The sequence below is a fragment of the Hypanus sabinus genome, chromosome 14, assembly GCF_030144855.1.
Source record: "Hypanus sabinus isolate sHypSab1 chromosome 14, sHypSab1.hap1, whole genome shotgun sequence".
Classification (NCBI taxonomy): domain Eukaryota; kingdom Metazoa; phylum Chordata; class Chondrichthyes; order Myliobatiformes; family Dasyatidae; genus Hypanus; species Hypanus sabinus.
Window position 1 is genome coordinate 10,355,962 of NC_082719.1, and position 12,688 is coordinate 10,368,649.

At 40.8% G+C, this 12,688-nt stretch overlaps 1 protein-coding gene across 5 annotated transcripts in view; it reads right to left on the minus strand.

Annotated features, from left to right (window-relative positions):
- The window catches only part of LOC132404556 (synaptopodin-2-like), a 132,916-nt gene that overhangs the window by 40,526 nt on the left and 79,702 nt on the right, over positions 1-12,688 (minus strand). For all 5 annotated transcript variants that reach the window (XM_059988766.1, XM_059988765.1, XM_059988764.1 and 2 more), the window contains exons 2-3: positions 3,587-3,738; positions 215-1,038 (exon numbers count right to left, since the gene is read on the minus strand). In XM_059988766.1, coding sequence (XP_059844749.1) covers positions 215-1,038; positions 3,587-3,738 — 976 coding nt within the window. The remainder of the gene's footprint in view (positions 1-214; positions 1,039-3,586; positions 3,739-12,688) is intronic.

The following is a 12,688-nucleotide window of genomic DNA, read 5'->3' on the forward strand; positions in this document are numbered from 1 at the left end:
GCTATTTCAAGGGATCAGATAACTCCCTAGATTGCAACTGCTTGTGTCTGTCAAACACAGTTCTGCAAGCATCATCAGTCTGCAGCTTGGATCTGTTGCTATTTAATGCTGCAAATAACACATAGTACATCGTCTTCTTAGATCTTATTAGGGAAATATGATTATCAGCACAAAATTCCCTTTTGTACAAATTTGCTAGGACAATTGTACTCACTGGCTTGCCTGGCTCGGTGCTTGTGGGTTCTTGCCAAATCCTTTCCAGAGTGTGTCTCTGATCCGTGCTCTGTTCCCTCTGATGAAATTCCAATGATGAAGGGAGGCGTGCTATGGGTTTTTGACCATGCCTCTTCAGCCTGGGAGTCAGCGCAGCCACTGCCAACTTCAGACGTGGTGGCCTCCCTTCCACTGTGCTCTCTGTCAGAGGAATCCAGAAACAGCTCCACCCTGGACTGATAGGAATCCCCTTGCAGCTCACTAGCAACCAGCTTGACCTTTTTATCAGTCTTGCTCTGGAGTGCTGTGGTAGCAGAGGCTGGCTGGACTGCTGCATTTTCATCTGACTCTGATGTTGCTAATTCAATATTCTTGATACTCTTTTGCAGCACAGTTTGATCCACAGTTGCAGAATTGATTTTATCCACTCCGGTCACAGTGATAGCAGCTGCCTCTGGGCCACCTAGCTTACCTTGATTAAGGGACAACTGGAATTCCACCATGGCTGACGTTTGAGTTCCTCTCTGCTCTGCATGTACAGTATCTTGCAGCAATAATTCTCCAGAGTTGTCACATTCTCTCAAAAACAATCTTGAGCTACCCTGCTTGGCCTTTTCTTCTTTCTTCCCTGAAATGTCTGTGTCACTTTCTGTCTCTCCATAATAAGCCTCATCCTGAGACTCAGAGATGTAGAGTTCAAAAGGAAGGCCTTGCTTGCATGATGGTTGGCTGCTGGTGATTTGTAGTATCGTTTCTACTGTTTCTTCACTTTCTGTTTCTTTATTTACTGTGTACTCTGGTTGATCAGCTTTCTCACTGATGGATCTAAAGGGATTTCAATAAAAACCCCACAACAATTAGAAACATAGAAGTCTTTATTCTTTCACCAAGATTCTAGTATTTATAATCTATAATAGCTTCATGTTTACCATTACCCTCTGTTACTTTTATTTTTACATGCAATAGATGGAACAAGTATTGTAGCAGAAATAAACTTTGGGGTGCAGTTGCAATTTGAATTCGATAGGTAATTTCTAAAATGCACACTGAGAAGGAACTGCAATCTTTACAGCCCAGCTGTAAGTTGAAATGTACTGTACTGTGATACCATTGACGACATTTTTGGTCATTTTTTTTGATACCAATGTTTAAACATACTGATTTTTAAGCTACTGATTATTTGCTTTCATCATTAGTGGATTCTCAAATTCTCTGTGACTAAACCAATATCAAACCTGGGCTTTTAAAGTTTTGGAATCTCTCTTCACTTTGGAAATTCACAATTAGGTCATAGTTGAACTTTACACTTCACAGAAATATATGGTCAACGTGTGTAATGTTTTTAGTTCAGAATGTATCATGTAATCATAAGAGATTGCATTTAGACCAATGACACAGAAAGTAAGAGCACCAATCAACAGATGTCTGTACAAACTATCAAGTAACAGGACTCTAATCTAATTACCTAAATATACATAGACGTTATAGAAACCAGGGGTTAAAACTGCAGCAGTGAAGCACTAGTGAGTCAGGCATTCAAAATGATGAAAGGCTCTGGCAGTTGACATTCAGATTTACAGCCGTTTTTATCAGCCCAGATGAAGTTAATTAAACTTTAAAGAAAATGAAAGCAATCAACATGTCAGTTAAATTGCAAATATAATGTCAAAAGGTCAAAGCTATATCGCTCACATAGTAATATAACTGCAATTTATTTTTTGTAGATATTTTGGTTGCATGTAGGCACTGTTGCCTTCGATTTACCGTCTGTTTTCGGAACTTTCTGGATTTGTGAATATAGCGGAATTAATTTAAACAAGAACCAGGCCTCAGTTCTTATTGTAAATGTAAATAAGTTCAGGAAGCTTGCAATTAGCCTTCAGTTTTTTTTCCCAAATTGCTGCTTGCAATTTCCAGTTAAAAGTAGAGGCTGCTCCACAGGCCAAGAGATTGCATATTGAAGACCTAAACATTAAAACAATGGGTCTGTCTTAATTGGCTTGTATCAAACCAGGCAACATGGCAGGTTACTTGCATCATTGTGAATCGCGAGCAAGCTGGCAGACTAGATGGACGTTGTCACTTAGCATTTCAAACATGGTCATAGGTATAGACAATCAACAGTCTTTGTGTAGTCAGAGCAGCCCTGACAAGATTAATTTTGGGTGTCTGGCTCTCTGTCATCAAAAGGTTTTAGAATATTTGTGTTAATTAGTTTCTCCCAAAGGTGTTTGGACTGTCAGAGGTGTCTTATTAATTACAATGTGCTTTCACAACATATCTCAATGAATCATTTGTCAACCCAGAGTACTGAAGTAAACAATGGCATTGCAACTATAGAAATTGTATTGAATCACTGGCTATTGTCTCCAGAATTATGCCTATTAGTTGTGCTGAATAAAGACTTTGATATCACCAGCTTCAGTGTTTCTTTGGAGACTTTGATCAGTCACAACTCTACATGCCACATAAATGGTAACTATATTCTGCATTAGCATTCCATATGCCAATAAACTAATTTTATGGAGGAAGCACAAGCTGAACTTCAACTACACCCTGAAATGTTTAATTCAATATTTCTACAGCAATGAGAGCTCTCCCAATATTGAGAACTTTTATCTCTACAAGCACACCTCAGAACTGCAATATGGATGTATCCATTTCTCTTCGTGTGCTTTCTTTTTGCTCAGACTCCTTTTCAGCTGTGTGTCATGGCTCACTAACTGCCATGTGGCTGCCTCGAGCCAAGAAGGTAGAATGATCTTCCCCACAAATTATTCCACCACTGTAAATGCAACCATATAAAAGGGTGCCAGGAAGTGTAATCTGAGCCGGATAAGCTGAATGATGCTATTTCTTCCCTGTCCAGGAATGGAATGCTTAGGATCAACTTGGTTCTCCACCTAGTGGCCTAGATATATAGTGAGAAGTTGACATAATCCTGCAAAGAGTGATTCATAGATTGAGATACATTATATTCCTATTCTTCGCTTTGGGAACATAGACTTTATCTCCATATCTGCCTGTTATTTAGAAGAGTTTGTCAAAAATAAGGGAGAATAAAATGAGATTAGTGTTCATCCAGTGTGAGATCAGTAGGCTGACAGAGTTTTTCTGTGTTCTATGACTCTGTGAGTCTATAAATAACCTTTTCAATGTTACATTGAAGGGTAAAGCATGGTTACTTTCCTTAAGGAAAGTGCATAGTGATGTTAGTGAAGCTAATGAGTGCTTTGTCCCTGGGCCAGTTAGGTTATTAACACCATGTTCTGTTTGCTGTTCGCTGCAATTTAAAGTCTTGTCCTGGTACAGCAAAATATGAATAATAAAGTGCTAACAAGGTGCATTAATTTATATAAAAAAGGAACTCTACCTTTTAATGAGTATTTGCAGGGTATCACTGGACCCATCAATCAGCTGCATGACTTCTGAATGGGTTAATTCTGAACAAGGCCTACTGTTGATCGAAATGAGTTCATCTCCTTCACACAATCCGGCTTTGCAGGCTTTGCTCTTTTTCCGCACCTGGAGGCAAGACAGATACACACAAAGCTAAATCTAACTGGAAAATGTTGTCTTGGAGTCAAAGCTCTGAATACCCATTAAAGATAACTCTTCACACTTGCCATCAAACTTAATTAATTTTGGAAATGTCATTTGTATTATAAATCTGTTTTAATGACTCACGGTAAATCATAGATTTTAAGGATTATCACTTTATAGGATACCATGTAATTTGGCACTGCCCCAAACTCTGTGCTCAAATCACAGTTATAATCATACTAAAGTCCTAGAGTAATACACTATTAACACAGGTCCGTCAACCATATCTCGAAACCAGCCATCAAACACTGGTGTGTCTCTAGTCTTCTATTATCATAGCCTTTTTCTGCAGGGCACCCAAGATAACAAGCAGGTTCTGTTTTCACAGAAATCCATCATATGATTTTGCACAAAGTCAGAGAATACAGTCACTTAATATGGAAACAATGCCTTCTTTGTATTGTAATGAACAACATCAGAAGCATAAAGATCAACAAGAAAGAATTATGAGCGAGAGAGAGAGAGAGAGAGAGAAAGAAAGAAAGAAAATAAAACACTAGTTCCATCATTTGTATGAGATGCCCTAAATGCACTTTTTTGCCCTTCAAATGTCACAGCACACTAAATAATATACTCATTTCTTAGGTTCCCATCAGTCACATGGAAAATATGCAACATTTGCTTAACTTTGTTACTTATAATTCAACATCAGAAAAGAAAATACATGATCATAAGGCTGAAATTTCCACAGGAGTGCTTGTGACTTCTCAACTTCACAGTAACTTTAATAGATAATGAAAACCCCCAAAAATCAATCCAATTATCATTTCTTCATCACTGATGTTGATTCTGGGAGCTTATTGTGAGATCAGAATTACGGGCAAATATATCAAAGTATTGAAGAACCATGAGTTTCTCATATGTGATAGCTAATTACTTTAGAAAGTCTTTAATGATGCCATTGCTGTAATTGCCACTTTTTTTGCACTATTAGTTTAACTTCCTTTGGCATTTGTATTTTATTAATATATTGTCATTCAGTCTTCTCCAAGCAGAAGCCCTGAGTGAACCAGGAGATCCACGCTCTAGGTTAGAAGCCTGGTGACAAGTAAGGTACGAGAGTTCCAGGGAAGATCTCCAGAAAGCCATCACCCACGTGAAGTGGCAATTCCAGACAAAACTTGAACCAATGAAGGATGGAGCTGTGTCTGGGTTTGTATGCTCTTACAAAGTGAAATCAAGTGAAAATTTGTCAGCTCCATCATAGATACTAGCCTCCGTAATATCCCAGACATCTTTGAGGATTGTTGCCTCAAAAAGTTGGTGTCCATCATTAAGGACCCCCACCACCCAGGGCATGCCCTTTCTCACTGTTACTATCAGGAAGGAGGTACTGAAGCCTGAAGGCGCACACTTAGTGACTTAGTAACAGCTTCCCCTTTGCCATCAGATCTCTGACTGGACATTGAAACCATGCACACTACCTCACTACTTTTTTTATTTCTGCTTTTTCATTACTTGTTTAATTTAACTTTTTCATATACTTACTGGAACTCACAGTCTCTTTCCCTATATTATCATCATGTATTGAATTGTACCTCTGCCACAAAGTCAACACATTTCACAATTTAGGCCAGTGATATTAAACCTGATTTCGATTCTGTTGAGGAAGCAGAGGATCTGCAGAAGGGCTCGGGCAGATCGTTAGAATGGAAAAACAAGTGGCAGATGGAATATAGTGTAGGGAAATGCATGGTCATGCACTTTGGTAGAAGGAATAAAAGTGAAGACTATTTTCCAAAAAGGGAGAAAATTTAAAAAATCAGAGGCACGAAAGGACTTGGGACTCCTTATGCAGGATTCCCTAAAAGTTAACTTGCAGGTTGAGTCGGTGGTGAGGAAGGCAAATGCAATGTTAGCATTCATTTCAGGAGGACTAGAATATTAGGGCAAGGATGTGATGCTGAGGCTTTATAAGGCATTGGTCAGAATGCACTTGGAGTCTTGTGAGCAGTTTTGGGCCCCTTGTCTAAGAAAGAAGGTGCTGTCCTTGGAGAAAATCCGGAAGAGGTTCACGAAAATGATTCTGTGAATGAAAGGGTTAATGTATGAGGAGCGTTTGATGGCCGTGGGCCTATACTCGATAGAGTTGTTAGAAGGATGAGGAGGGTGAGGAATTTCATTGAAACCTATCTAATATTGAAATGCCTAGGCAGAGTGGATGTGAAGAGGATGTTTCCTACAGTGGGTGAGTCTAGGACCAGAGGGCACAGCCTCAGAATAGAGGGACAACCAGTAAGAACAGAGATGAGGATGAATTTCTTTAGCCAGAGGGTGCTGAATCTGTGGAATTCATTGCCACAGATGAGGCCAAGTCATTTGGTATATTTCAAGTGGAGGTCGATAGGTTCTCACTTCATGACGACGTCAAAGGTTACGGGGAGAAGGAAGCAGAAATGGGTTGAAAGGGGTAATAAATCCATTATGATGGAATGACAGAGCAGACTCGACAGGCCAAGAGGGCTAATTCTGTTCCTACGTCTTATGGTCTTACAAGTTTTCTCCATTCATTCAGATCACAAAATTATAAGCTGTAATTTGGCACCAGCACGTGAAAGCAAGGAGAGGGTGAGGAAAGGCAATGTGAAATTCTGTATTGCATCCAACCTCATTTTTGTTTCATAAGTGTATTCATATTTTTTCTTATTTTGACCTTCCGTAGAGCAGGTGTAATAATATGATCCTGGTATTGTCCTGCTCCATCCTCTGTTACTCAGATTCCTACACATCTCTCATTTCCATGTTACCAAAACCCACTTCATTTTCCTCAGCAAAATGAATTACAAATATTTAAATCTCAGGATTGCTTCTTGTGCTTCGCGACAGTGAGGATAGGAAAAGAATGAGGTGGCAGATAAATTCATGGCTGAAGAATTGGAGCGGGGGCAGGGATTCAGATTTCTGGATAACTGGGACCTCTCCTGGGGCAGGTGGGACCTGTACAAAAGGGATGGGTTGCACTTGAATCTGAGGGGGACCAATATTCTTGTGGGCAGGTTTACTTGAGTCGTTGGGAGTAGTTTAAACTAATATGGCAGGGGGATGGGAACCAACATGATAGAGCTGAGGATGAGCCAGCAGGTTTACAAGTAGATGATGGGTGTAACGTGAATGTAAGGATGGACAAGCCAATGACTGGGTACAAATGCAGACAGAGCAAAGAGTCTAATTGTACCACAGAGGCAAAATTCAAAAGGTAGAAGAATGCAGGACTGAAGGTGCTGCATATAAATGCATGTAGCATTCAGAATGAAGCAGACAAATTCATGACACAATTAGAAATTGGTTGGTATGACGTTTGGAAATCACTGGAAGAAGGCCATAGTTAGGAGCTTAATATCAAATGGTATACTTTGTATCAAAAGGACAGGTAGGAAGGCATAGGTGGTGGTGTGGCTCTGTTGGTAAGAGATAGAATTACGTCTTTAGAAAGAGGTGATATAGGGTCAGAGAATGATGAATCTTTATGGGTGGAGTTAAGAAATTGCAAGGGTGAAAAAATCACTAGGAGAATCATATATAGGCCTCCAAAAAGAGGCCAAGAGATGGACAAGATTGCAAAGGGAGCTAGAAAAGGCATGTAATGAGGGTAATGACACGATTGTAATGGGGAACTTCAATATGCAAGGGGATTAGGAAAATCAAGTTTGGTGTCAGATCACAAGAGAGGAAACTGGTTGAATGTCTACAAGATGGCTTTTTAGAGCAGCTTGTGCTTGAGCCTACTCAGAGAAAGGCCACTTTCAATTGGCTGTTGTGTAATAACCCAGATTTTATTCGGGAGCTTAACATAAAGGAACCCTTAGGAGGCAGTGATCATAATATAATTGAATTCATACTCCAATTTGAGAGGGAGAAGCACAAGTCACATGTATCAGTATCACAATGGAATAAAGAGAATTACTGAGTCATCAGAGAGGAGCTTGCCCAGGTGGACTGGAGGGGGATACTGGAGGCGATGACGGCAGAGCAGAGGTAAGTTTCTGGAATAGTTCACAAGGCACAGGATAGATATGTCCCATGGAGGAAGAAGTTTTCAAATGGCATGGTTAGGCTGACAAGGTAAGTTAATGACTGCATAAAAGCCAAGGAAACGGCCAACTAGTAATAAGAAGGTTGGCAAAGGAGAGGCAGTATGTCATTTACTTGGATTTTCAGAAGGCGTTTGATAAGGTGCCAGACATGAGATAAAATTCTATGGTACAAAAAATATACTGGCATGGATAGCGGAATGGCTGACAGGCAGAAAGCAGCCAGTGAGAATAACAGGGGCCTTTTCTGGTTGGCTGCCGGTGACTAATGGTGTTCCTCAGGGGTCAGTATTGAGACCACTACTTTTCACATTGTTTGGCAATGATTTAGATAATGGAATTGATGGCTTTGTGGCAAAGTTTGTGGATGATACAAAGATAGGAGGAGGGGTAGGTAGTGCTGATGAAGCAATGTGATTGCAGCAGGACTTGGACAAATTGAAAAAATGGGCAAAAAAGTGACAGTGGAATAGTGTTGGGAAATGTATGATTATACATTTTGGTAAAAGGAACAACAGCGCGGACTATTGTCTAAATGAAGAGAAAGCTGAAACATCAGAGGTGCAAAGGGACTTAGGTGTTCTTGTGCAAGACTTCCAGAAGGTTAATTTACAGGTTGAGTCTGTGACAAAGAAGGCAAATGCAGTGTTGGCATTTACTTCAAGGGGAATGGAATATAAAAGCAAGGAGATAATGCTGAGCCTTTATAAGACACTAGTCAGGCCGCACTTGGAGTACTGTCAACAGTTTTGGGCCCCATATCTCAGAAAGGATGTGTTGTCATTGGCGAGAGTCCGGAGGAAGTTCACAAGGATGATTCCAGGAATTGAGGGGTTAACATATGAGGAGTGTTTGGCAGCTTTGGGCCTGTACTGACTGGAACTTAGAAGAATGCAGGGGAACCTCATTGAAACCTACCGAATGTTGAAAGGACTAGATAGGGTAGATGTGGAGAGGATGTTTCCAGTGGTGGGGGTATCCAGAACTAGAGGGCACAGCCTCAAAATTGAGGGGTGACTCTAGAACAGAAATAAGGAGGAATTTCTTTTAGGCAGAGAGTAGTAAATCTGTGGAATGCTCTGCCATAGTGTGCAGTAGAGGCTAAATCCGTGTGTATATTTAAAGTGGAAGTTGATTGGTTCCTGATCTGTCAGGGCATCAAGGGATATGGTGAGAAGGCAGGTGTATGAGTTTGAGTGGGATCCGGGATCAGCCGTGATGGAATGGCAGAGCAGAGTTGATGGGCTGAATGGCCTAATTCTGTTCCTATGTCTTATGATCTTCCACAGCGAAGACTGACACAAAATCGTTATGCAGGTAATCTGCCATTTTTTCCTCCATTGCTACTTCTCCAGCATCATTTTCCAATGGCCCAATGTCCATTCCTTTACTCTTTATATAGCTGAAAAAATTTTGCTGTCCTCTTTTATGTTATTTGTTTCTTACCTTTGTATTTCATCTTTTCAATCCTTACTGTGTTTCTAATTGCCTTCTGTGTCTTTGATTTCCCTTGCCAGACATGGTTGTCTCATACAAGAGAAAATCTGCAGATGCTAGAAATCTGAGCAGCACACAAATTGCTGGAGGAACCCAGCAGGCCAGGCAGCATCAATGGAAAACAGCACAGTCGACAAACCTGAAACATCGACTGACTATTTCTCCATAGATGCTACCTAGCCTGCCGAGTTCCTCTAGCATTTTGTGTGTGTTGTCTCATCCTCCCTTTGTAATGCTTCTTCCACAAACTGATACTACATCTTCCGAATTGCCCTCAGAAACTGCCACCATGGCTGCTCTACCATCATCCCTGCTAACATCCACTTCCAATCAATTTTGACCAACTGCTCTCTCATGCCCCTGTAGTTACCTTTACTCAACTGTAATACCGAAACATTTGATATTAGATTCTCCCTCCGAAACTGCAGAGTTAATTCTCTCATGGTATGGTTATTTTCCCCTTGGGTTTCTTCACCTTTAGCTCCGTAATCACATCTGATTCATTGCACAGCACCAAATCCAGAATTGCCTTTTCCCAAGTGGGCTTGACCACAAGCTGCTCCAAAAGCCCATCTCTTAGGCATTCCATAAATTCCTTCCCTTGGGATCCAGTACCAACCTGATTTTTCCAAACTTCCTGGATATTGAAATCCCCACAACAATCTTAACATTTTTTTATTGCACCTTTTCTATCTCCCATTGTAATTTTTACTTCACATCCTGGGTACTAATCAGAGGCCTGTTTTTAACTCCAATCAGGTTCATTTTACACTTACAGTGTCTTAACTGTACCCACAAGGATTTATATCTTCTGATCTTATGTCATTTCTTTCTAAGGATTTTATTTCAATTTTTACAAAAAGATTTGCTCCACCCCCCTTTGCCCAACTTCCTGTCTTTTGAATAGAATGTGTCTTCTTGGATGCCCAGAAGGTGGCAATGAAAAACCACTTCTGTTGAAAAATCTGCCAAGAACATTTGTGGTCATGGAAAGACCATGATCATCTGCGTTGTAAACATAGCACATTAATGATGATGATAATCCTTGGATGGTTATCTCCCAGCTCTAATCTTCTTTCAGCTATGACTCTGTAATGCCCATGATGGCATAACTACCAATTTCTAACTGCACTACAAGATCATCGACTTCATTTAATATACTGCATGCATTCAAATATAACAGCTTCAGTCTTGTACTTAACACCTTCTTTTCAATTTTGTCTGCACATTGCTTGCAGTTATATTCTTATCCCTTTCTGAATGTTCTTTCTTAGCCTTTATTCCGGAAACTTCCGTAACCTTTCCTGCACTCTCCTTCCCTTTACTTTATCCATACTTTTCCAAGCTGTTGAACCTCCCCCAACTCTACTATTCAACTTAAAGCCTTATCCACGGAGCTAGTTTTGCGATTCACCAGCACCATGGTTCGTCAATACTGGTACAAAATGTCCCACAAATTTAAATCGACTTGTCCCACGTCAGTCTTTGAGCCACACATTGAACTCTCTGATTTTATTCACCCTGAGCCAAGTGGCAGGCAGCCCAGTTAACAATCCAGATATTATTACTTTTTTTTTTGTTGTCTGTTTCACCATTATCCCTAGTTGCTCAAATTCCCTCAGCTAAACTTTTTTCTTTGTTTTTCCCACATTGTTAGTACTCATATGGATCACGACAACTGGATATTTTCCCCTCTCACTCCAAGTTCCTCTGCAGGTCAATTGAGACATCCCAAACCCAGGCAGTCAATGCAGGCTATGGGGCTCTCAGTCCTTGTGGCAGAGAATTGTGTCTATTCCCCTGATTGTACTATCCCCAATTACAACAACATTTCTCTTCTTTCCTCCCTCGAGTAGCCTTCGGAACCACAGTGCCGGGTTTGGTTGCTCATGCTCCATACAACCCACACACCCATCCCCACAGGGAGCAACAACCCAAGACCTGCTGGACAAGCTCCTCCTGTGCTACTGCTTGGATCCCCCTACCTGCTTCACTCGCAGTACCTGACCACCAAACAAATCTGAAGTTGTTAATCTAATGAGCGTGACTTCCTTCTGAAACGGTGTCCGAGTAACTCTCCCTTTCCCAGATGTATCACAGGCCATCATCTCTGAGCCTGAGTTCCTTGACCAACCACCACTTGCCATGGACGTGGTCACCAGGAACCACGATAGGGTCTGCCAGTTCCCACAATGCATCACTAGATCCTGCATCCCTCCTAATACCCAAATTTATTTGAATATCAACATTGTGCAGTCTCTCACCATTTAACAATCGCTCTATTTTTCTGTTTTGTGCATTTGTAGATGTGAACTTCTCATTATTCAGGTGTGTAAAAAGGTCCCAAAGGATCATTAGGAACACTAGTCACCCCAACCACAATTTGTTCCAGCTGCTACCATCAGGGAAATGGTACCACAGTATAAAAGCCAGGACCAACTGGCTTCGGGACAGCTTCTTCCTCCAGACCATCAGAATGATCAACTCATGCTGACTGATGCACCGTCAATAACTCTCAGAGACTGGAAGTGAACGATGGGCTTTTATTAACAGCAAAAGGGAGCACGACATGTCGAAGACTGAGGGAGGAGCAGTGCCTTTATACAAGGGTCTGTGGAAGGAGCCACAGGAGCAGTCAGCAGAGGGGCATGTCCAGACAGGTATACATAGGTTACCACACTGACACAACTGTATTTCTATGCTATATCAACTGTCCTGTTGTACATACTATTTATCACAAATTACAATAAGTTGCACATTGCATATTTAGACAGCGATGTAACATAAAGATTTTTACTCCCCGTGTATGTGAAGGATGTAAGTAATAAAGTCAATTCAATTAAGTGCACATTTTTGGATGTTTACATGTTCTATTACTGTACATCTGCTGTATTTTATCTGCTCAGCCTTACTACAGCCTTCCTCTTGCTTACAACCCCACCTAGTTTTGTATCATGTGGAGATGGGATCTTCTCAGGAAAACGGGGACCTGGGTAGCACTGCCTCAAGTACCCCAACAGCCATTGCCTGTTACACTGAGAAATATTACTGATTGCCTTTCAATCTTTGTCTAATAAGTAGATGTTATCCATATCAGCACTCCCTGCTTTCTGTGTTTTAACTAACTTCCTATGTGTTGACTAACTTCCTGTTTAAGATGGCACTACCAAATGCATGCCACAGCTTACTGGTAGTTCAGAAGACAAGAAATTCCACTGAAGATATTAACCGTAACAACTTTTCTGAAGTAAATTATCACTACAGACAACGAAGAGGTAAGTGAATTCAAGGGATGAACTATGCTGGTATGTTGCAAAATCGACAGAAGTCAAGGCAGAGGAGTT